At 35.8% G+C, this 24,116-nt stretch overlaps 2 protein-coding genes across 5 annotated transcripts in view; one reads left to right on the forward strand and one right to left on the reverse strand.

Moving 5' to 3' along the window:
* The window catches only part of LOC120086087, a 32,788-nt gene extending 17,404 nt beyond the window's left edge, over positions 1-15,384 (forward strand). For 2 of the 3 annotated variants that reach the window (XM_039042523.1, XM_039042524.1), the window contains exons 13-27: positions 6,044-6,091; positions 6,217-6,366; positions 6,764-6,928; positions 7,027-7,089; positions 8,421-8,531; positions 8,617-8,700; positions 8,779-8,826; positions 9,590-9,664; positions 9,923-10,018; positions 12,321-12,401; positions 12,478-12,549; positions 12,974-13,018; positions 13,587-13,670; positions 13,742-13,845; positions 14,751-15,384. In XM_039042523.1, the coding sequence (XP_038898451.1) occupies positions 6,044-6,091; positions 6,217-6,366; positions 6,764-6,928; positions 7,027-7,089; positions 8,421-8,531; positions 8,617-8,700; positions 8,779-8,826; positions 9,590-9,664; positions 9,923-10,018; positions 12,321-12,401; positions 12,478-12,549; positions 12,974-13,018; positions 13,587-13,670; positions 13,742-13,845; positions 14,751-14,796 (1,272 nt within the window). In that variant the 3' untranslated portion in view covers positions 14,797-15,384. Of the gene's footprint in view, positions 1-6,043; positions 6,092-6,216; positions 6,367-6,763; positions 6,929-7,026; positions 7,090-8,142; positions 8,242-8,420; positions 8,532-8,616; positions 8,701-8,778; positions 8,827-9,589; positions 9,665-9,922; positions 10,019-12,320; positions 12,402-12,477; positions 12,550-12,973; positions 13,019-13,586; positions 13,671-13,741; positions 13,846-14,750 lie in introns of those variants that run through there. The other variant, XM_039042526.1, reaches the window with a different exon arrangement.
* Positions 15,385-17,054: 1,670 nt separating this feature from the next.
* On the reverse strand, positions 17,055-20,972 carry LOC120086857 (probable beta-1,4-xylosyltransferase IRX9H). 2 transcript variants are annotated; one of them, XR_005484347.1, is made up of 5 exons: positions 19,822-20,972; positions 18,491-18,740; positions 18,174-18,388; positions 17,728-17,867; positions 17,055-17,617 (listed from the first exon to the last, which is right to left on the reverse strand). XR_005484347.1 is itself a non-coding variant. In XM_039043674.1 (4 exons), the coding sequence occupies exons 1-3, from the start codon at positions 20,622-20,624 to the stop codon at positions 18,218-18,220; spliced, it is 1,224 nt and encodes a 407-aa protein (XP_038899602.1). In that variant the 5' UTR covers positions 20,625-20,972; the 3' UTR covers positions 17,055-17,867; positions 18,174-18,217. The 2 variants fall into 2 exon arrangements, 1 of the variants encoding a protein (XP_038899602.1); XM_039043674.1 differs by having other exon boundaries at positions 17,055-17,867.
* Positions 20,973-24,116: the final 3,144 nt, after the last annotated feature.

The following is a 24,116-nucleotide window of genomic DNA, read 5'->3' on the forward strand; positions in this document are numbered from 1 at the left end:
CCTCATTTGTACTGCGAGGAAACTTTTTAAAATTTTATATGAATCATGAAAAAACTTAACATCAGTTATAGTTTTCTATATCATATTGGGTCACATGATTAATGATGAACTCTAGACGAACTCTAGACGTAAAAACATTGGAACCTGTTAAAAGATAGAAATAGAAGACACAAGGTTTACGTGGAAAACCCAAGAATAGGGAGAAAAAACCACGATAGAGTCTCCTTTTTATTATTTTTAACATAACATGAAAGATACACGAGGGTTCTTCTGTACAGGCTCCAAAAAGTCTTAATACAAAAAAGAAAAGAAAATTAGGATAAGGTAAATTACTATCATACCCCCGGACTATAAACAATCACCTAAGTCCTTTAGTTTCAACACTCCCCCTCAAGTTGGAGCATAGATGTCAATCAGACCCAACTTGCTAACACATGAGTCAAAATTTTGCTTGAGTAACCTTTTAGTGAGAACATCAACAACTTGTTGATTTGATGGAATATACGGAATATAAATACTGTCATTGTCCAGTTTCTCTTTTATAAATTGTCTGTCAATCTCCACATGTTTCGTACGATCATGTTGTACTGAATTATTGGTTATGCTTATAGCCGCTTTATTATCACAATAGAGTTTCATTGGTAAGGTACCATCTTGATGAAGATCAGATAGTACTTTCTTCAACCAGATTTCTTCACAGATTCCCAAACTCATAGCTCTGTATTCAGCCTCAACACTGCTTCTAGCAACAACATTTTGCTTCTTACTTCTCCAAGTGACTAGGTTACCACACAAAGGTACAATATCCTGAGGTAGACTTTTTGTCAATAATTGATCTGGCTAGTCAGAGTTGGTATAGGCCTCAATGCATTTCCTGTCGGTTTTTCTGAACATTAGACCTTTACCAAGAGTGCTTTTCAAATATCTTAGAATTCGATTCACAACTGCCGTATGTTCTTCATAAGGTGCCTGCATAAACTGATTGACTACACTGACAACATAGGAAATGTCTGGTCTGGTATGTGATAAGTAAATTAGCTTTCCCACTAGATGCTAATACCTCTCTTTATCAACAGGAACTTTGGTAACAGAATCTCCCAGTTTAACATTGAATTCTATAGGAGTGCCAACAAATCTACATGTAGTCATGCCTGTTTCCTTTAAGAGGTCGATAGTGTATTTTTGTTGTGAGATAGAGATCCCTTTACTTGATCTGGCCACTTCAATTCCAAGGAAATACTTTAGATTCTCGAGGTCTTTAATTTCAAACTTGTCTACCATTTTCTTTTTCAGTTTGGTGATCTCAACAATATCCTCCTGACAAGACAATATCATCCACATATACGATTAGGACAGCAATTTTTCCAGACATCGACCTTTTTGTGAACAATGTATGATTAGAGTATCCCTGAATGAACCCTTGGGACTTAACAAAGGTATAAATCTGTCAAACCAAGCTCTTGGGGATTGTTTCAAACCATACAAAAACTTCCCGAGTTTACACACCTGATGATCAAACTGGACTTTAAAACCTAGAGGAGGGCTCATATACACCTCTTCTTCTAATTCACCATTTAGAAAAGTATTTTTCACATTAGGTTGGTGGAGAGGCCAATCTTTATTTATTGCAATAGGGGGAAGAACCCGAATCGTGTTTAACTTCGCTACTAGAGAGAGTTTCTGAATAGTCTACCCCATAGGTCTGAGTAAACCCTTTCCTACAAGTCTAGCCTTGTATTTGTCTAGAGTTCCATCAGATTTATACTTCAGAGTAAATACCCACTTGCAACCAACTGTTTTGTGCCCTTTTGGGAGAGCAACAAGGTCCCATGTATTATTTTTTTTTTTCAAGAACTCTCATTTCTTCCATAACGACAGTCTTCCACTTAGGAATTTTCATAGCCACTTGTATGTTCTTTGGTATTGCTACTGTGTCAAGACTGGCAGTGAAAGCCTTGAACTCAAAAGACAGATTACTGTAAGATAGAAAGCTATACATAGGATACTTAGTGCAAGACCTAGAGTCGTTTCTCAAGGCAATGGGCATGTCAAGAGAAACATCATAATCCCCAGGTTTGTCTAACTTCTCATCTGCTTTTTCACCTGTAGTAGGATTTTGATCACATCTTTCAACCTGAGATAGAGTCTCACTCTCTTGTGTTCCTGTTGTAGTCTCATCACTGTTAGCTACCCTGATATTTTCTGGAACCAACACATCAGTCTTGTCATTCTCAGTTACATCAACAATATCATCCTCAACACACAAGTTGTTATTGTCAGGGACACATTCAGTAGTACCTTGAGCTTGTGTTGGTTCAGATTCATGGACCGGAGCCCGCGGAATAGTAGGGGACACTATTTCCTCTCTGAGATGCTTCCTGTAGTATGTCAACCAAGGGACTTGTTTAGTAGGTAGAACAGTGTCATGGGAACTCAAGGTAGGTTCAGGAAGATCAATAGGGACTAAGGGTGTTGACTAGTTAGTCTCTTCACTAACTCTCCCCCTGAAGATGAGTACAGGGAATAAGGGTTTATCCTCAAGAAATATGACATCCATGGAGATGAAGTACTTTGGGGAAGAAGGATGGAAGCATTTATAACCTTACTGGTGAAGGGGATACCAAAGAAGACACACTTCTGAGCACGAGGGGTGAACTTAATTTGGTTATGGTCATGACTATAGACAGAGACAAAGCACCCAAACACTCGGAGAGGAACATCAGGAATAAGCCGTGTGGTCGAGTACGACTCCTTGAGGCATTCAAGAGGAGTTTGGAGTTGGAGGACGTGGGAAGACATTTGATTAATAAGATGAGCTGCAGTAAGAACTGCATCTCCCCACAAATAAGATGGAAGAGAAGTAGACAGCATGAGAGACCGGGCAATCTCGAGGAGATAGACAAATTTTCCTTTCACCCACCCCATTCCGTTGAGGGCTATAGGAGCACGAACTTTGGTGAACAATGGCTTTAGAAGGCAAAAATTCACGGGTATTATTGAGAAATTCACAACCATTGTCACTTCGAAGGATGACAATTTTGGTATTGAACTGAGTCTCAATAGTAGTATAAAAGTGTTGAAATATCGATGAAACCTTTGATTTGTCAGTGAGTAGAAAGATCCACGTAAGACGGGTATGATCATCGATAAAGGTCACAAACCACTGCTTTCCTAAAGAAGTGGTACACTAAAGAGACCCCAGACATCACTATGAATAAGAGTAAAGGGTTAAGAAGATTTGTAAGGTTGAGAAGGAAAGATGACCTATGTTGTTTTGCACAAATGCACACATCACAAGACAAAGAAGAGACATCAACTTTGTTGAATAAATGAAGAAATAAAAATTTCATATATTGGAAATTTGGATGACCAAGGCGAAAATGCCATAACATACTATCTTTTTTTGAAGTTGAAAAATAAGAAGATAACAAGCTAGTCCTATAGTTGTTCCTAGAAAAAGCATCACCATCAAGGAATTAGAATCCCCTATTGTGCCGGGCAGTGCCAATCGTCCTCCCCGAGCTTAAGTCCTGAAAGAAAATATTATCCAGTGAGAAGGCAACTTGACAATTGAGATCTCTGATTATCTTACTAATAGATAAGAGATTGTAAGATATTTTAGGTACATGCAACACATTCTGTAAAGTTAAACTATGGAAGGGAGAAATATGACCCTTGCTCGCAAGAGGAGCAAAAGACCCATCTGCAATTCTGATCTTTTCATTACCAGCACACGGAAGATACGATAAAAAGTTATGAGATGACCCAGTTATATGATCTGTAGCCACTGAATCAAGTATCAATGGTTTATTATCATTTATACTTAAAAGACTTGAGGATTGTGATATACCTGATTGAGCTATTGTCCCAAGGGAAAAGATAGCAAAGTCATTTTAACAATTCATCTGAGGTTGTGGTTGAGAAGTACTTGTAAAATTCACTCACAAGAGCCTGACCAGGATTGGGCTTGTCATTTGGAGGGCGTTGTTTGCCATTCGGTGGTCTACCATGTAATTTCCAGCGTTATTCCTTTGTGTGCCAGGGTTTCTTGCAATGTTCACACACTGGAGTTTGTTTCCCATTTTGCTTATCACCATCATTACCAGATAATTTCGCATTAAAAGCAGCTGAATCAGTAGCAGACACATTTTTTATGTTCATAGCATTGGATTTGTCTTCTTCAAGGCAAACCTCAGAACACACGTCCATAAGAGAGGGTATAGGTCTTTGTCCTAGTATACGGCCTCGTGCTGCATTGAATTTGGAGTCCAAACCAGCTAGGAAAGCATATACACGATCTACCTCCTCAATTTTGGAATACTGGACACCTCCACAAGGACTATCCCAGATAATTTCATGACACAAGTCCATTTCCTGCCAGATTAGGGACAGTTTATTAAAGTACGAAGTGACATCAATTGCCCCCTGTTTGCACTCGTGAACTTGTTTACACAGAGTGTAAAGACGAGACACATTTTGCCTCTTAGAATATGATTTCTGAATTGCATCCTAGATATCTCGAGCAGTTGCGGCATACAACAATGGTTTGCCTATTTGAGGCTCCATACTATTAATCAGCAGTGATCGTAGTAAGGAGTCGTCTCCTTTCCAAATGCGCTCTTAAGGGTCCCCTGGTCTAGGTATCTTACCAGTTAGATACCCATACCTGTGACGCCCCTCAGGAGCCATTTTAATGGACTGAGACCAGGATTAATAATTTTGGCCATTTAACTTTTCTCCCGCAATTAAGCCTGCGGTATTTCCCATAGACCCAGACAAATAGTCTGCAGTAGTTAAAGCAGAGAAAGAGGTTACTGGATTCTCTGGATACATCGGTAGACCAGAAGGAACGTCTGAATTCAATACACTTGAATTTAAGTTCGTGGAAGTGCCTAGGGCTGCCCCAAGAGTAGCGATTTGTTGTTGAACCATTGTCGGAGATAGACCCATCGATCCTTGGTGTTCATTGCTCGACAGCGCAGGAGAAAGAAATCTCGACGATGGTAGATATGCGGCTGGCGGCTGTTTAGGAGTTGGATCGTAGCTCGTAGTCGGCACATCATATGCGGTTGGTAGCTTTTGTGGTGGGCGGAAGACTCAACAACACCGGCTTCAGATTCCGGTGGCTAGATGAAGCGGCTACCGGCGGTAGGACAAAAATCAACGGCAGTGGCATCGGGGAAGAAAGCGGCCGCGCTAGGGTTTCCAATCGGATGCTGTGGCGGACGTATGTGCAGGGATTAAAGATACCGGTCAATTGCGGCTTAGACAGTAGTGGCAGTGGCGGCAGTGGTGACGGCCTTAGCGGTTGGAGGTTCCATCAGCGGCGGTGGCGGAAGCAAGGGAGGTGAAGACCTAATGTTATCTTGCACCGGTTGGTTTTTGCCGATGACGGCTAGGGTTTCATCACCATGCTCTGATACCATGTTAAAAGATAGAAATAGAAGACACAAGGTTTACGTGGAAAACCCTAGAACAAGGAGAAAAAACCACGATAGAGAATCTCCTTTTTATTATTTTTAACATAACATGAAAGATAAATGAGGGTTCTTATTTATAGGTTCCAACAAGCCTTAATACAAAAAAGGAAAGAAAATTAGGGTAAGGTAAATTACTATCATACTCCCAGAAATCACCTAAGTCCCTTAGTTCCAACAGAACCATCATTCTCTCTGTCAATCGTCAATATCTAGATGCTAGGCTGATAATATGTGCACCTCAATTAATCTTAAGATAATTGCTTGACCCCATTATAACATTTAAGGAATTTTGTAGGATTTTAATATCCCAAGTACGTGACTATTGGGTTTGTACCAATTTTCCCAAAATCAATTTCCTATTTATTTTTCCGTCTCTTAATGCCAAATGCCATGAACCAACATCAAAACCCCCGATGAGTTAATTTGGGAAGAATCTTGGCGTGGCATGTATGGGATAGATTTGGTATAATCTGTAGATGTGTATGCTTGTGTTCATTGGAAGCATATATGAGTATTACTTTTATTCTATCCTCCTCAGTCCTCACATGGTTGTTTGATGGCAGTGTGCTACACATTCAGAAATTAAGGTTCGAGCAACAGCTATTAGACTGGTATGGAAATGCAACCTTTGTTCCTGCCAATGGACGTTTTAATCTGTTGGATGGGTTTCGTCTGCTTATATTTATGATGTATATGCTTACGTTTTATGTGGTCTGTTGTTTTCACTGTTCATTAGGTGGCAAACAAACTGTACCGCCTAAGTTACATTTCAGATAGGATTGAGCAACATGCAACAAACATGTTCCTGTCTGCAGTAGACAACGTAGATCAGACAGATGTAGAGCCTTCACCATGTGGATCGATTGAACAAAGAACTGGAGGAGAGGTTTGTTACATTTGTTTCTTCCGTTTCACCCCATTTCCAAAGATTAAAAACAATCCATGTGCCTGAAGACGAAGGAGACTAGAATTGAGCAGGAAATTCATTATCATTATTCAAAGTTTGATCTTTAGATTGTCATGGATTATTGATCCAGTTTACTTTAAATTGACTGCCATGTTTGGGAATCTCCTATACATTTATCCCCTTTGATAATACCCCCATGAGCTGGGGACCGGACGCAGAATTGCTTTCTGTTGTTGTCTTCTTTTCCAGATTACCTTCGTTAAATGATAACACAATGAAGCACTTTCTAATTTTTCTAAACAAGAGGATATACTGTTCAATTTTCTGTATTAATTTATTGATGTTATCCCTTACCATGGCAAAAATTGTTTTCTAGGGTGAAAGTCAGGAAACATCTGTTTGTGGTTCTCAAGTTTCAGATCCCGGAACCTCAGAAAACGATTCATTGAGGAGTTCACAACCTACAGTTCATGGCAGTTCAACCTTGTCACTTTCAGAAGCCGAAAGACATATTTCTCTTCTTTTTGCTCTATGCGTGAAGGTTCCTGATCTTTTATGTTAGTTACTTAGTTTTAGGGATTATAAATCTGACATTGCCTCTCCAGATTAAATTGATACTATATAGTCCTTTTCCTGCAGAAACCTTGTCTGCTTCGGTTTGTATTTGATGCTTATGGACGGGCTCCTAGAGCAGTGAAAGAGGTCCTTTCCTTTTCTTCTTTTCCCCGAGAGGAAACTCATGCTCTTCATTGATAATATAAAAATTACAAGCTACATCTTTCGCAGCATAACATAAAATCCCAAAACTGGGAAATGCATGCTTACGACATTCAAGAATAACAATATATAGGGCAAAACGCGCACACACATACATGTATATATGCACATACATATACCTAAGTATGTACGTTAATGCATATATATTTTTCTGGACAAGAAACACGATCCAAGTGTTTCGTGCTTGTGAAGTTGAGTAGATGGGGCTAAGTGGTGGGTCAGAAGGTTCTCTCTTTCCCTATATTGTGTATCACTGACCCTTTGGCCTTTAGGTTATAATCCTTGGTATGCATCATTTTAGGATCATCTTCTGGCAAAAATTTAGAAGAAACTTTTTTTTCGCTAACGGGATTGACCGTTGGAAGAATCATGATTGATTGATTTGTTTGTTTTTGTTTGAGATCCCTTCTGCTATTAGGAAAAGATAGGAGAAAAATACAAGGCTCTTTTTCTTTTTTTTTGGTGTGGGGGGGGCGGCGGGGTGGGCTGTGGAAGTAAACAAAAATTGTGAGGAGGGAGACTCGGATAGGGAATCTGGTTAGTAAGAACCTTCTCTTGTCTTACTGCATATGGTGCTTTCATGATATTGTAAGGTCTTCCTCTTAGTTCCACTCATTTATGATCATTACTTTGTTCTTTTCTAGTCGGATGATCAGTTTGTTGATAGTACTCGTTGGTCTCACTTGCCTCGTCTATGGGGAAATATCATTGTATTGCCTCTATTGTTTGCTTGGTTGAGGGATCCTATTCTCTCTCTTTTTAATTTAGAAAAGCTTTGACCAATAGAGACAGAAAACGTGACTTTGTTGTTACCCCTTTTACATAGTTTTCATCATTATCTTGGCACTTTTGGGTAGGACTTCTGCTTTTTTTATATTTTAATTATATATATATATATATATATTTTCCTACTACCATGTTGAATATTTGGTTGGGGAGAAATAGAAGCAGCCTTGAGGCAAAGAAATCCCTTTGCAGGGGAGATGTGTTTCAACACTTTCTGAACACCTCTTTATGGCTTCTACTTCAAATTGACTACTCTCAAGTATTTGTTCTTAACAATTGAAACCTCCTTCGGTAATTTTTTTCTTTTGTATGCCATTTTTGTGCACTCTTATCCTTTTGGCATTTATTTTTATGTTTTGAAACTTGGTATTTCTACTAAAAAGACAATGAAAATTTCTTTTGCATCAAAATTAAACTATTACAGGAAATGGTACTGAATTATGTCTGCATCATGTTATTATTTGATGCAGGCCGTTCATGAACATATTCCAAATCTTATTACAGCCCTAGGGTCATCTGATTCTGAATTGCTTAGAATAATATCAGATCCACCTCCAGGAAGTGAACATCTCTTAGCACTGGTATGTCTTTACGTATTTCTGTAAACTTTCTTCTGTTGTACAATCAGTAATTGGTCCTTGAACAGTTTGCTTTTTTGCTGGCCAGGTACTACAGGTACTAACTCAAGAGACAACGCCTTCGTCTGATCTGATTGCAACTGTCAAACATTTATATGAAACTAAACTGAAGGTTAGAAAAGTATTTATTTTGCTATTGTGCCCTATGTAAATTTTCTTTTCTGATCCAGATTTCGTTTATTTGCTCCAGGATGTGACAATTCTCATTCCCATGTTGTCCTCACTTTCCAAAAATGAGGTCTCTCTTTCTCAGCTTTTTATTTTTTGTTTTTCTTCTTTATTTTAGAGAAGAATGTATAGATAATGATGTTTAATACTAGTCTCGTTTATAGTGGTCTACAAGTAAGCATAACCTATTTCTAGATGTGTAGAGCGTGTAGTCAATTGGCATGGCTTATGAAAATGTGCATTTGAATGAGCTTGTGGGTTGTGTTTTAGGTTGATTCAGCACAATTATTGGGATGGATTTGACCAAAAACAATTTTAAATGTAAATTAACGGGCAGCTTGACATACATTTGGAACTAGTGTAATTGATCAAGTAATACATCTTAATTCTGTAAATTCATTTAATCATGATACTAGTTTCTTTTTTTCTTTTTCTTTTTTCCTTTTTTTTTTTTTTTGTGTGTGTACATCATTTTGATGAGGAATTAAAAAAATAAATCGCCAGTATCACAACTTTTTATATTCTATACTTACATCAGCAATAATTGTAGCAAAAGAACATACATATCCTTGATGCATTTTCTTGCAAAGTGTTCTTTTTATAATTTATATATTTTCAATGCAGTAATCGTCTTCGTCAAACAATGATATAATTTAGCAATGGACAACCTTTAATTAATGTATTATCGTCACTGTCCTCTAATCTCAGCAACACAAGTTCATTATCCACCTCCCATTTGGCACATGTCAAAATTCAAATTATAAAATAGAGAAAGATTTACAGTTTGAATCAAATCTTTAAATGTTTCTTTCTTATTCATTCTGAGGTACCAGGTTTTACCTGTTTTTCCTCGGCTGGTTGATCTTCCACTGGAGAAGTTTCAGAGAGCGTTGGCTTACATATTACAGGTATTGAGAATACTTCAAATTTTTACTTATGTTATTTTTGCTTTGCTGCCACGAATAAGAATTGAGTAGAACAGAAGCTTGTGCATATTTTTGTAAGATTTCTGGATCATGTTAGGGTAATCTTACAACTTATTCTTTTGAATATTTAGTTGAATTGGATTCTTGTTGGGGCTTTGTTCTTTTTCTTTCTTTCCTTTTTTCTTTTAATAATAATATATTAATAGAATATTGCTAATGGGCTTTTTTCATTCCTTTCAGGGTTCAGCACATACACGCCCAGCTTTAACACCTGTTGAAGTATTGATTGCCATCCACAACATAATTCCTGAAAAAGATGGCCTTCCATTAAAGAAGGTATGGTTGGCAATTGGCATCTTTTAGAATTATTGATGTAGCCTAAGTAGCCTTAAGGATTAATCCTCCAAGAATCAAAATCGTAAATCTTTTATTAGAATGAATAATGTGTTTGATACAAGAGGGGAAGGTTCCTATTTATAGAGCTTTGTTATAAGTGAGGGTAAAAAGGGAATTAACCTAGAATATTACCTAATTACCCAATTAATCCCTATTCTTCTTACATCATTTTGTCCCTCCAAAAAGAAAACTCGTCCTCGAGTTTTGAAAAGAAAAAAAAATTATGAAGCAAACAAGGAATGAATTAAACTTGTTCAACGGACTATGATCAAACCAACCTCCTACATTTTGAATAAAAATATTGTGGTCAAAGGAATAAATTCGGGGCAAAAGATCCAATATTGCCACCAAAAGACGAACTTCTCCATCGGCCATAAATCCAAAAAAGATGTTTCCTTCCGGCTCATTCAAAACCGTATTAAAAGGACCAATCACTAAAAAACCAACTTCCAAATAGAATCGTTCAAGAATTGTGTCTTCGTTATCATTCGCTTCAAGTTCTTCGACAGTTTGAATGTGTCACTATTCTTGCTTGATTCTTGCTCAGTGTTCGATACTTCTTTTCCATCTTCTTTGTTGGATTTTTCTTCTTCACTTGAGACAATTTCCAAATTAACATCTTCACATTATTCTTTTTCTTCTTTTTCTTCTACTTCGTTTGCATGATTTTTGTCTCAATCACTTCCGTTAACTACATGGGTCTCAACAAGATTTTTCCATATTTTATCTTCAAGATTTTTTATTTGAAAAGTTTCCCACTGTGATTCCTTTGTCTTTTCTTCTGTATATGAAATCAATCTGTTCTTTAACTCTTGCAAATGAATTGATAAATGATCAATATGTTGAGTCATTTTTTCCAGTGAACGTTGAATTTCTTTTGTTGTTTTCTTTATTTCCTCCAATACTACGGGATCAAAGTAGTCATTTTGTTGGATTTGTGGATATGTTTCAATGTCGTAGTGGGTTTAGAACTCATTCATTGATTTTCTTGAATCAACCTTTCTTGATCGTGTTTCATAACCAAAAGAATAAGTTCGAGTCTTGAATGTTCTTCTTGGGCTGTAAAAATTTCTTTAATTCATCTAACTCCCAATCTTTACATTGACTTCTGGAAAAATGGGTTTGATTGGATCGTTGAGCCATTTTTTGATATTGTCACATGCTTATTCCATCCCAAATTGACTTAGAAATGTCTTTGAAGTCACTAGAATTACTTTAATCAAATTTACAATGTGGATAATGATAGGTTCTTTGAGAAAATCGAGCATGGGCAAAATTAGTATGTTGAAATTATTCTTCTAAATCACTTGAGTGAGAATCCCAGCATTGTTCTTTTTTTGGGGTATCTTACTCTTTCCTTCCTTTGTGTTTGAGACTACATTTTTGTCTTTCATGGCAGCAGATGAGGGCATTAGCTTTTTTTGAATTGATCTAGGCCCCCCCTCCCCCACATGCGTCCTAACAGAACTGCCGGAATCAATTAGACATGATGTTATAAGGTACTATATCCTTGGAGACCTCGTACTCACACAGTTAACGGGGAAAAAAATTGTACTGTGGAGTTCGATTGAGGAACAGTGAATTGATTAGGCAGGAGTTCAAGAACCTTCGCTTCTCTCCTGACAAGTCTACATTTTGCAAATAACTTCTCAATATCCCTTCACTTATCATGCTTCCCTCCAACTGAATTTAACTTCCTTCACTGGCCTGTAGTTCCCTTCTCTCGCCTGAAATATGCAGGGAGTGGTGGACTCCTAAGATCTTGATGTATAATATAGTTTTTTTTGCCTCTTGTGAGTTGAGATTCAAGTAAGCTACATGTGAGGTTTGGTGCTTACCGGATATCTCAAATTATACCAAGTGTATTATTCTGTCACATGAGTGGCTTTATTGCACTGGATTGGAAACCAACCATGAGATTTGAAAGCAAGCAGGATTGAAATTGTGTTACAGTATCAAATATAATTATGGCGGTTACTAAGCATTTCAGAGGTTTGGCTCTCTTGCCTCTAAACCACTATAACCTGTTGTATTTAGTTCTACCTCTGTAACGAACTTTTTAGCTAATGGGGATCTAGTATCGTATGGTTAAATATGTGCATTTTTTGGATGATGCATTGGCGACTCGCACATCTAATTTCTAACCATTCATAATAGGTTGTACTGGATTCCACATGTACTCTATATTTACTGGATCGATAAATACTAATATAGTATTCTGGTGTTGTTTTTGTTTTCCTAGATAACAGATGCTTGTTCAGCTTGTTTTGAGCAACGTACAGTTTTCACTCAGCAGGTTTTAGCCAAAGCCTTGAGCCAGATGGTATGTTAAGGAGTCTAGTAAACTAATCACTTTTATTTTTAATTTGGTAACGTAATAACGCCTCTTTTTTTTTCAGGTTGAACAAACTCCACTCCCTCTTCTCTTCATGAGAACTGTGATTCAGGCAATTGATGCTTTCCCTACTCTGGTATGTTTATCATCTATTTAGCTGTTTTCTGACATTAGGAAGTATTGTCATGGAGCTATTATATACGTGCCTTATGGATTGAGTTTTTGGTTAGTCACCAAGTATAGGGTTTCCAATAGTGAGGTTGATACAGGTCCTGAAATTTTTAGTCAATGTAAATGGAGGAAGTGGTTGATAAATTTCCATTCTCCTCCGTTGCTCTGACCTGCTGAGAACTGCGATCAAAGTTTAGTTTTCTGAGACTGACATTATTTTGCTTTAGGTGGGACTGGAAATTATATTTGTACCTATAGAAGATCGTATCTATTCTTCATGCTCCTTTCCTTTTTGTTCATTGAATATCTCTTACGCAGCTTTGTGTTTGAAATAAAGTTAACTGTTGGCATCACGAGTTACTTATTTTCAACCCGTGGTTTATTTCCAGGTTGATTTTGTCATGGAGATACTTTCCAAACTTGTAAACAGACAGGTACATACATTAACAGCTTACGTTTTCCAAATCTAATGAATGAAAAGTAAATAAAGCTTTGCCATCTGTAACTTTGTTCTTCCAAATTTAATTTACTGTGCCCCCTTGGTTAGAGCAAGTCAATGCCTTCTAACATTTACCTCTTCAAACTTTTCGTTTTATTCTGTCATTTCTAGTTTTGTGCTAACATGAAACATCACCATCTGGTTTTTAAATTCACTTGATCCATGATTTTGATTGCTAATGAATGTATGAATCCTAGTGGAGTTCCCTTTCTAGTTGAAATAGGGTTTTTATAAGGCTTTATTTTTTTGGTTAAACTATTAAAGGGGTAGATCATGTGCACGTGACTTCACGTGGATTATTTATTTATTACTGTTATGAAGAATATTGTGTATAAAATCTGAAGACTGATGTTACTTGAAAACTTTTTCCATAAACTTAACAATTAAATAAGATTCGGATTCAATTGAACTAATGCAAGATGGTAACCAAGCCTAACTTGTGAGTCATTCATATAGATGTTATATCTATTGGAAATAACCATGCTACTATTATTTGAATCCAGGTCTGGAGGATGCCAAAATTGTGGTTTGGTTTTTTGAAATGTGCATTTCAAACACAGCCTCATTCCTTTCGAGTACTATTACAGGTATCATGATGTCCCGATATCTCTCTTATACTTGGTATTCTATGTGGACCTAAATAAAATTTTCCTTGTAGTTACCACCGCCACAACTTGAAAATGCTTTGAATAAATATGTTAACCTAAAAGGTCCTCTTGCTGCTTATGCCAGCCAGCCCAGCACAAAATCTACTCTCTCTAGGTACTTTTCCTTGATCTTGTACATTGTATTACTTGCTTTTTGCTAGTTTTGTCACTATACTGGCATATTTTCCTAGAACTCTTTCCTTGTGTCTACATTTTAATTAATTTTGCAAAGGCTTTCAGCAGCAGTGGGGTGATACAGAGAGAATATAGGGAAAACTGCAATTTCAATCTTGAAAATTGTATATCTGTTTCTATGATTATAAACTGCAATTTCAATCTTGAAAATTGTATATCTGTTTCTATGATTATATTTTAAGCTGATCATTTTTGTTCTCCAAGTCCATGTTCTGTTGATTCCTTGAAGTAAAACTTTATAATGCTGGAGTAAAACCTGATGTAAATGGTGTAATGGCTTTTTGACAGTCTCTTGAATTTGTTCTATAACTCTCTCAAAGTTTGGTTTCAGATATTCTTCTGTTTGAGAGGTGTTCAAATGACCTGGAATACTGAACAATCCAGACTATCCAATCCAAACCGTAAAAGTTGGGTTGGATTGAAAATTTTCTATTTTAATTAGATTTGGGTCTCGAGTTGAATAAATTTTGTTTGGATTGACCAAACCCAACTCGAATTAGATTTAATATATATTGAAATATTTATAACTTAAATCTCATAAAATTAAAGACATTTAGGATAAACTTAAGATAAAGATATTTGGGATAAATTTAGATATTTTAAATTAATAAAAAAATAGTATTTCTTAATGATGTGCCAACATCCGGTTTTCACTAATGAAATCCTTTAAACTAAACACGTAGGCTTTTTGGATGTCTACAGTGTTTGTGCAAATAGTTCTTGCTTCTAGACTTCGCCCCTCCCCTTGAAAGAGATATCCCAAGACATGCTTTTATTTGGAGCATCTTGTTTTAGTAAATTTGCGAACATGTTGCATTTTGGCAGACCGACGCTCGTAGTTCTAGGTCTTGAAAATGAAAGACAGTTGTAGCGGCCGCAAACTATTCTTCTTGTAAAGTTAGGACTAATATCATTGGTTCACATTTCAACTCCGGAGTGGTAAAACAGAGAGCCTCGATAACCTAGAACGATCGAATCAGCTCTTTGGAGTATGAGGCGATGTATCCTCCGTCATGGTCTCGGTCAGCTTTATCAATCATCCTGTGGCAGTTTGATTGCTTTGACTATAATTTGTCGCAGACAATCAATGTGAAATCCTTGATCATCAGTCTGTGTGATGGTGCGTGAAACCGGTGATTGTGACCAGAGAGAACTCAAGAAAACACAGCTTTGAACCTGACTAACAGCCATCCTCACAAAATTAGGGGAAGGAAATGCTGATTCTGAGTAGTTGTACATATCTGTATTAAGAAGTTGTAAGAAATGTTGTTCCTTTTCCATTTTGGTTGGTCCAATTCTTTAAAGATTTATGACATTTTGTTTAGATTGGTCTCTGGTCAGTCTGGGTGGCTTGTATTGGAACCTATTGTAAAGGGCTTTGCTCGGAATGTAATTTTGGTGAAGATAATCCCTCCCCTGTACTATATATCCTTCACTATACCATTTTTTTTTTTGCCAATCCCACCCTTTTTAAAAAAATTTCAGTACGATTTCTAGCATATTCTTTGAATGGCATTTCATTTCTTATGCAGATTTTAAAAGATTGAAAATGTGTTCATCAATTTGACCATTTGACTGAATTTAAGCAAATGATTGAATTTTGGAACGAGAAATGGAAATTTTATCAGAATTATTTCATTACATTCACGCAGTTTTATTATTATTATTGTCATTATTATAACTTTTAATTGAAAAAAAGGAAAAAAGGAAAAAAAAATCTCTGGAAGAGGAGAAAAAAAAGGGAATTGAAACAACTAACGGTGAATATATTTATAACTGGGGTCTGGGAGTATGGTTGAACGGTAGTTTTGTAATATTAGATTTAACTAAAATATGGAAATAAATTGGTTTCATTTTTTTTCATTTATTTATTTGAGTTTTACACCAATAGTAGGCAAAATTGATAAAATTTTAAAACAATTTGCGTGTATGGCAAAGAAAATATTTTAAAATTTTTTCTATTAATAAGAATTTAATTCTTAAAAATTTAGAATTATTAAATTGTCCCAGACTTTTTATTAATGGATGATAGACTTCTACCATGACATGCTTCTATCACTATCACTAATGCTTTTATAGGTGATGAGAGATAGACTTATTATTACATTTGTCATAAATATTATTTTGTTGATAGCCTATCAATAATAAAATGATTGAAGTCTATTATAGGCTTCAATCAAAATATAAATGGTCTAATAGTGATAGACTATTCGTATTTTAATTGAAGTCTATTCACTTATGTATGATAGAATTCAATCAAGATGCATGTAGTCTATTGATGAGTCTTGATAGATTGTAAAATAAGAGTAAAATAGAAATTAAATAAAATTATTTTTTCTTACAATAATGTGAAATGGAGGAATCAAATTTCTAATTTAGAAATCTAATATAAATACTATATCGGTTGAATTATACTTATTTTGACGAAAAAATCTAAATTTTGGTTTGCCATATTTGAAGAATATTTACAAATAGCAATTGCCATGTTTGAAGAATTGTCATATAGTAGGAGGAGATACTGTCATAATTTCTTGATTTGAAATGAATCCACTGTTGAATTCTCTTCTTTTTCAATCTTATATTTTCTCTCTCCAAATGATATTCGTGATTTCAAATAAACGTGTGCGATTAGAATTTTGAAATGCATAATCATTTTTCTTTTTTTAAAATAACATTTCTTTTTAAGAGATAAAATTAAAATTGACGCTATTTTTTTTTAAGAAAAGAAAAAAAATGAGGAAATTATTAAACAGAATTAAAAGCTCAAAAATCTATTAAACATTTTAAAATTCATGTACATTTTCAACCCATACATATAACTCGTCTCTCTTTCACCTTTATCACAAACATAAATTTCCTTGTTACACAAGCTCCAAGGTCTTTCCACATGTTCAAATGAACTGCAACACGTTTAGAAAGGTGTTTGACCCATCAACGTTATAAGTCGGTGTTAAATAACTCAAATCCACCAACTTTAATAGCGTTAAGAAATAACTCAAATCCACCAACTTTAATAGCGTTAAGAAATAACTCAAATCCACCAACTTTAATAGCGTTAAAAAATAACTCAAATCCACCAACTTTAATGGCGTTAACTATGGAAGTTAGCACAATTATCAAGGAACAATATTTTCTCTTCTTTCTTTCTTTCTTTTGCACATTTATTGAGGAATTTCATCATTCCCTCACTTTTGTACACTTATTGAGAAACTCCAAATCGGCACCACAAACTCAACTAAAAAAATCGACACCACAAACACAGACATTTTAACTCCAACATATTAACTTTAGACTTCAATTCAGCACTCAAAACACTTCCATAAAGATTTATAACTAGAGTTAAATAATTTAGGCTGTGGTAATAGTTAAACTGATGACATATACTCATTTCCTCAAACCCCACTTGTTGTACTTGATTGGAAACCGCCCCCATGGAAACTCTCCTGGAGAGGGGGGGATCCCTCTCAGAACAAAACTGTCCCTCCATCTGGAGGGTGGATGATTTAGGAAGAGGAGCGAACCCGTTCCTCGAAAGTGATAGGGAATAAAAATGTTGCGAACTATCTTACTCTTAGAAGAAAGTGGCCTTACTTGATTAGGCCCCATTGAATTGGTCACCAACTGGTTTTACAACAGATACAGAGTTTAGATATACAATAGTCCCCTGCCCCCACACTATTTGGAAGGTTTTGCTGTAACAATTGAAGATTGAAAAATTAAAGAAACTCTCCAAAGTAAGCACTAAAACTCTACAGCTAAACGAAACTCATCTCTGTTAAAGAATATGCAAGAAAATTCTTACGAGTAAAAATGATAAACGTGTATGTTTTTGTGTTGAAAGCCAAGCTAGCCATGGAACTCTTCATCACCAACAGCAGCGCCAATTCAAGCAACGATCCAATCGGGGAGTTAAAAGCCACCAAAATTCAGATTTGGATCAAACTGCCATCAAAGGAAAGCGAAGATTCTATGTCATTGTTATTGGAACTTTCTTTCCTATTAACCAATGGTATAACTGAAATGAAATTCGAGATGAAGCTATATGCATTTAGTATCATCGCATAAAATATAGTTTCTTTTCCTCCCACATTTAATATTTCTGCCTCCTGATTATAGGGAAACTTCAAATTTTGAGAATTCCTTAGATATATCAACTTATATAACCAGGATCAAACCCTAAATTCTATGAGCATAGATTTAAAAAAAAAAAAAATGTTGCAAGAACCTGGTTTCTAAAAAAGATGGTACCTGTCTAAAATTCTAAAGCTTCAAACTGCAACGGCAAAGTTTAATCACTTGATTGGTAGGACATAATCAAGATTCTTCTGAAACACCCAACCGCTGGGATAAACAAAATTGGGAACATCCAAATGGAGATGCCAATTCATTACTTTTAAGCAGCCAATAGGCACACCTTCCATTTGACTTTCATCTTCAACTACCTGCTCTATGAATGTAGTCTCCTGCCAAAGAGAAGGACAGCAACGATGAAATTATAGCATTGATAAACCATTCATACGAATGACAACAACCAAAACTATGGAAAGGGCACATAATAATAATACCTGAAAACCCTCTTTCACAGTGTCTAACTGTCTAATAGGTTTTGAAGTAGGACGTCTCCATCTCTTCGGGTCCCACAAGATGGTGCTATTGAAAGCAAATCCAGACATATCAACATGAAATCTTCTAAGCCTCTTACTTTTCTCATTGGTGTGCCATCCAATTACTTGACTTCCATTGCATACAGGACCTTCAAGAATCGCTTTGTTTTTGTTTTGTGCAAGCATAGCAACAGGCCAAGTGCCGAAGCGGCTGAAAAATAAGTATAATAAGATAAGGAGTCTTCCAAATAAACAGAAATTATAAGTTTGAACAATAAATCCCAGTCATGTAAAGAAAATATAAAATTTGTTCTGGTAAGATAAAAGGTTGTCTCCCAAAAGAAAAACCAGCTCAAACTATCAAATAAAAGAAAGAAAACTTGTATATCTCCTAATTCTAACTATTAACATCTCCTCACGAAAAATAAACAATATTGGAAGCCTAATGAGAGGAGGGAAGCCGAAACAGTATTCCAAGAATGTAGCTTTTTCCTCAGATTGTAAAAGCTTATGAGTTAAGTAATAAAGAGTAACATCTAAAACATTTCAAATGACAGCTACTGGAGGTGTGAAGTGATGTAACGGGAAGGATGAGCCATACTATATAAACTTATATGATTTAATTATCCTTTTGAGGGAACATAATATAAGGAGAAGGCATCATAGTAGTAAGTGGGAGTACATATATATATATATATATGATAAAAACAACCTTAATTGAATAAAAATGAAAGAAAACAAGACCATACGAAAAGCAGAAGTATATCGGTACAAAATTCGATTCACGAAAAGAAAGAAAACTGGTTAAGCTCATGAAAATTCTGTCATTGATACAAGAAATTGCCTTGCGAAAACATTAACAATGAAGAGGTTGTTAATCTGCGTCACTTTCGGTCAACATTTCAGTCCATTTAAACGTAGACAGAAATATTTGGATGTCCATATAAATACGCAAAAATTAGTTAAGCAACCAAATGTGGGTAAGATCATATAGGTGCGAGATTACATGCACTATTTTCGCAGCGAAAAAACTGCCATAATGACAAAGGCAATAAAAACGCACAATTTAATCCAAGAATACACAAAAATACAAAATTTAAGAGCAAATGTAATTATGAATGAAACGGACGAATCAAATAGTCCTCAAATTTTGAAGCAACAGATAGAAATCGACAACAAATGTGCAACCAATAGATAGAAAAATGTTCGAGCCTTCATACGATAACCAAAGAATATCGAATTTTTAGGTCTATAAATTCAAGAAAATACTCATCATAATGGGTCTCAATTACCTAACATCTCTCAGGCTATCGAACAACTCCAACGAATATATATTGTCATCATCGGCAAAGTAAACGATCCCATCGAGCTTATGGCGTTCAATGTGTTGCAAAGCCGCATTCCTTTGATGAACTCCTCTATCCTTAACGTCAGTCATGTTTTTAGTGCAAACCAAATGTCTATACATAACCCCCGTTTTCCGCAATATCTCGGCAGTCTCCATCGACGCTGAATTCATCTCCACCACAATCCATAGCAATGGAGGATTCACAAGCTTCAAAGCCTGACCCAGCCTATTCAAGAAATAGGCTTGAAGTGCACGATTATACGTCGGTGTCACCACAATCAACTGCGTCTTCGGTACTGAATTGAAAGTCAAATTTACTTCCGGAGACGGCTTGACCGACAAATTAACTGAATCGACAACTGAATCCTCTCGCCAAACCTGACCATGACTATCTTTCTCGAACTGCGCGTTCACATGCGGCGGCTTGATCTCGAAAGAGAAGTCATGGCTACGAATGTCGTAGGCATCATGACCAAACGGCATCATACCTAGCAAGAAGCCAAGCAAGAAAAACACACAGCATCTAAAGAATGCCCGTCGCCAACTATTGCTACCTTTACGGGGAGGCTTGACAAAGAAAGCACCAGAGATAAATCTCCGCGCTCCAATGGCAAAAGACGAGAAAGGAGAGGAGTATTTAGTATTAGAAAGAAGCTTTGAAGATGGAGAAGAAGTTGAAAAGGGGATTCCGTTGGGATAAACCCGATCGGGATACGCCGGCGACAGAGTCCTCCGAATCGACGCCATCAAACAAGCAAATCTCAGTAACACTACATGAATCTATAGCATTTTAGTGGGAAATTAGAGCTGTAAACTCCAGTACAACGAAGCAATCAAACGAATCGGGAAGTTAATTAGAACAAAAGGAGAGATTAATTGGAAGGAAAAAGAGAGGAAATGAATTGAAATTGATGGAATGAGAAGAGAAATCCAAAATGAAAGGCAGTTGTCGGAGAGAGATTGGGGGTTTAGGTTTTTTTTTTTTTTTTTTTTGAAGAAAATGTAGGAGACGAGTAATTTGACGGAGAAGAAATTACGGGCAGGGGGGCAGGGGCAGCCGGCTAAGATCTAGCGGCAGTTTCTTATTTTTATGGATTTTTATTTTTTTTGTTCGGGCAGAGCTTGCGGGTACAGCTCCAGATAGGCAATGGTTTTTGTTCATTAAAAGCTACGCGTTGTGGGCCATTGGATCATTAACACGTGGCCACCTTTGCCGTGATCTTAACTCGGTTTCGCAAAATTTCCAGCAATATAATGGAATTCATATATGTAATAAATCCATGTGAATTTATTTACCCAACAAGTTATACGGAAATAAACATGTGATTAAATTGTATTAATCTTGTCACATCCCGAATTTCAGAAAAATTTAAGTTAATTATCTAAAATTATTGAGTTTAAATTTTCCTTTCATTTGAAAAATTGGAGTTAAATTGAAATAATTGAAAAACTTTTATTGATTAAATTGAATTTAATTGATTATATATTCGAACTGATTATCTTGAAAATATTTAATTTTGTTTCCCTTTGATTTTGGATTTTAGGGCCAACTTAAAAAAAATTGAGATAATTAATTTCATGTGGTTTAATTGATTTAAATATTTGGAAAGATTTAATTTGTATCAAATTGATGGATTTTATACCCTCTAATTTTGGTTTTTGAAGCATAAATTAAGATAATTTGAAAAGTTAATTGATTTATAAATTTAATAGAATCTTGGGAGATTTTAAAGATATTGTGATAAAATATTTTATTTATCTTTTAAAAATTTGAAAAATAAATAAATAAAAGAGTTGAGATTTTTTTTTCGAAATTAAATGAGAGTGAAAAGAGGCAAAAAAAAAAAAAAAAGATAGAAAACAATTCGGTTTTTCAGCAACAACTTTCACAAAATTGTCGATTTTCGGAGTTTGAACCGTTGGATCGTGCTAAAATCTGGTCAGTCTGTTCGAGACATATGGAGTTTCATTTTGAACGGTTGGATCATTGTTTGAAGCTATGGTTTGTTCGTAATTGCTGCTGAATAAAATATGTAAAACTAGAAATTTCCCTTCTCTCCCACTCTTGCAAACCTTCCTCATGCAAAACCCTCGCTACCAGCCGCTAGCCTAAACAATTTTTTTCGTCCAACAGAAACACCCACTGCCTATCTATAGTATCCACGAGCTGACGTGCCATTTACCGCCACTGCTCGATCTTTGCCGGAATCTTGAGAAAAACCTTGGGTTAGACTTATTTTCCTTATAATTTGGGAGGTGAAATTCACCCATTTGATTTTTGGTTAAGTTAGTGACCTCTCTTTGGTGTGAAACTTAGATTAAAGATTTGGAAGTTTTAAGACATTGACCATCAAGCTAAAGACCATTTTTCGTTTTGCAGATTAAAAATCAATAAGTTTTGGGTAAGTTGTTGGTTGGTTAATCTTTTGGATTAAGAGTAATAGTGGAAAATTAAGTTATTGATTTTGGATTTAATTTTTTATCAGATTGGCTAATTGAATCAAGTTTTAGAATTTGTCTTAGACCAAGCCACAACTTTAGGTTGATTCAAGTGTGCTAAAAAAGTTCTAAGGAGATTTTGTTTTGCTTTTTTTTAGTAAGTGGTATTATTATTGGTGCCTTTGTGCCAGGCGACCTAGTCTAGAATTATAAAGTTAACTAATGGACTCTTGAAACATGGTTTTGTCATTATATTTTACTTCTTGCATGACAGTTATAAGTATTATGAGCATGTTCAAATTTCTAATCAGTACTAATATTATGTATGTGGTGCATGAATAGACCAATAGAGAGGTTTACTGTCTCGCCTTGACGCATATTTTTTTAGAGGACCTACGAGTCTAGTTTCATGTTTGACGGTGTGCCTACGGGCCACTAGACATGCATGAGTCGAAAGGTTCATGTTCATGTTATTTTTCCATGTTTGACGGTGTACCTACGGGTCGCTAGACATACGTGAGCCGACAGGTTTACGTTCATGTTACTTTTATTTTCATGTTTCATGTTTGACGGTGTGCCTACGGGGCACTAGACATGCATGAGCCGATATGTTTACGTTCATGTTATTTTCATGTTTGATGGCGAGCCTACGGGCCGCTAGACATGCCTGAGCCGACAAGTTTACGTTCATGTTATTTCCATGTTTGACGGTGTGCCTACAGACCGCTAGACATACGTGAGTCGACGGGTTCACGTTTATGATATTTTCATGTTTGAGGTGTGCCTACGGGCCGCTAGACATGCGTATTAAGGCAAGATACTTTTGGTTTTCTTTTCATCATAAAAAACTGATGTAGCTGTATAAACCACGGGCTATTTTTCTTTGCTCGTGGACGCATAGCCTGATCCCGTAATGGGATCACTTACTGAGTATTTTATACTCAGCCTTTCTTAATTTATGTTTTTTAGGTAATGATGGGAACGGACCGGCGGGTGACGAGAGGGACTTGTGATCGTGCCATATGGGACATGTAAATCGCTTCCGCTCAGTTTACGTTTTCAAGCTATTTAAAAGTTTTGATTTGAAACTCAATGTTGGTCAAAATTTTATTTGTTTAAGTTTTTTTTCTCTTCATTATTTTAGGAGCCCCGAACAAAGGTTTTACTTATTTGTTATTTATTGTGGAAAAATTTGTTTATTATTTTAATGAAATTTATTTTCCTCAATGGTCAAAATATTTTGAATGTAAATTTGTAATTACGAGTAATGACCCTTATCAAAGTACTAAAAAAGGTCGGGTCGTTACAATTGGTATCAGAGCATAAGTTTTAGGTTATGTAAACTGACTTACAATGTAAGTCTTGGTTTTGTGTCCTTTATGGCTATTCATAAATCCTTCGTCCTCGCCAGGTATTTTCTTTCATTAAATGTTTTATGGAAGATGTGTTTAAAAGCCTTCATGTCTAAGCTTTATATATTAACTGATTGTTATTGCTAGTTTAACAACCTAAAAGAAGTTAGTATGAGATGGCTATTTGGTTTTTGTGTTATGGAAAGAAAGAAGGATCATAATAAGGCCATTTGGCGTTAGTTTAATTCATGGAAGGACTGTTAGAAACGGACATATGTTTCTGTTCTGAGATATTGAAACCTGATAGAACTATGAAGTGTTATGCACTTATGACATGAAAGAAAGAAATGGATGTATTTGGTTAAGCTATAAAATAAGGTAGGTGAATTGGAAATTCACTGGGGAATAATATTAAGTTTTGCATTACGAGAATAAAACTAGTGGTGCT

Source organism: Benincasa hispida, chromosome 9 (genome assembly GCF_009727055.1).
Source record: "Benincasa hispida cultivar B227 chromosome 9, ASM972705v1, whole genome shotgun sequence".
NCBI classification, from domain to species: domain Eukaryota; kingdom Viridiplantae; phylum Streptophyta; class Magnoliopsida; order Cucurbitales; family Cucurbitaceae; genus Benincasa; species Benincasa hispida.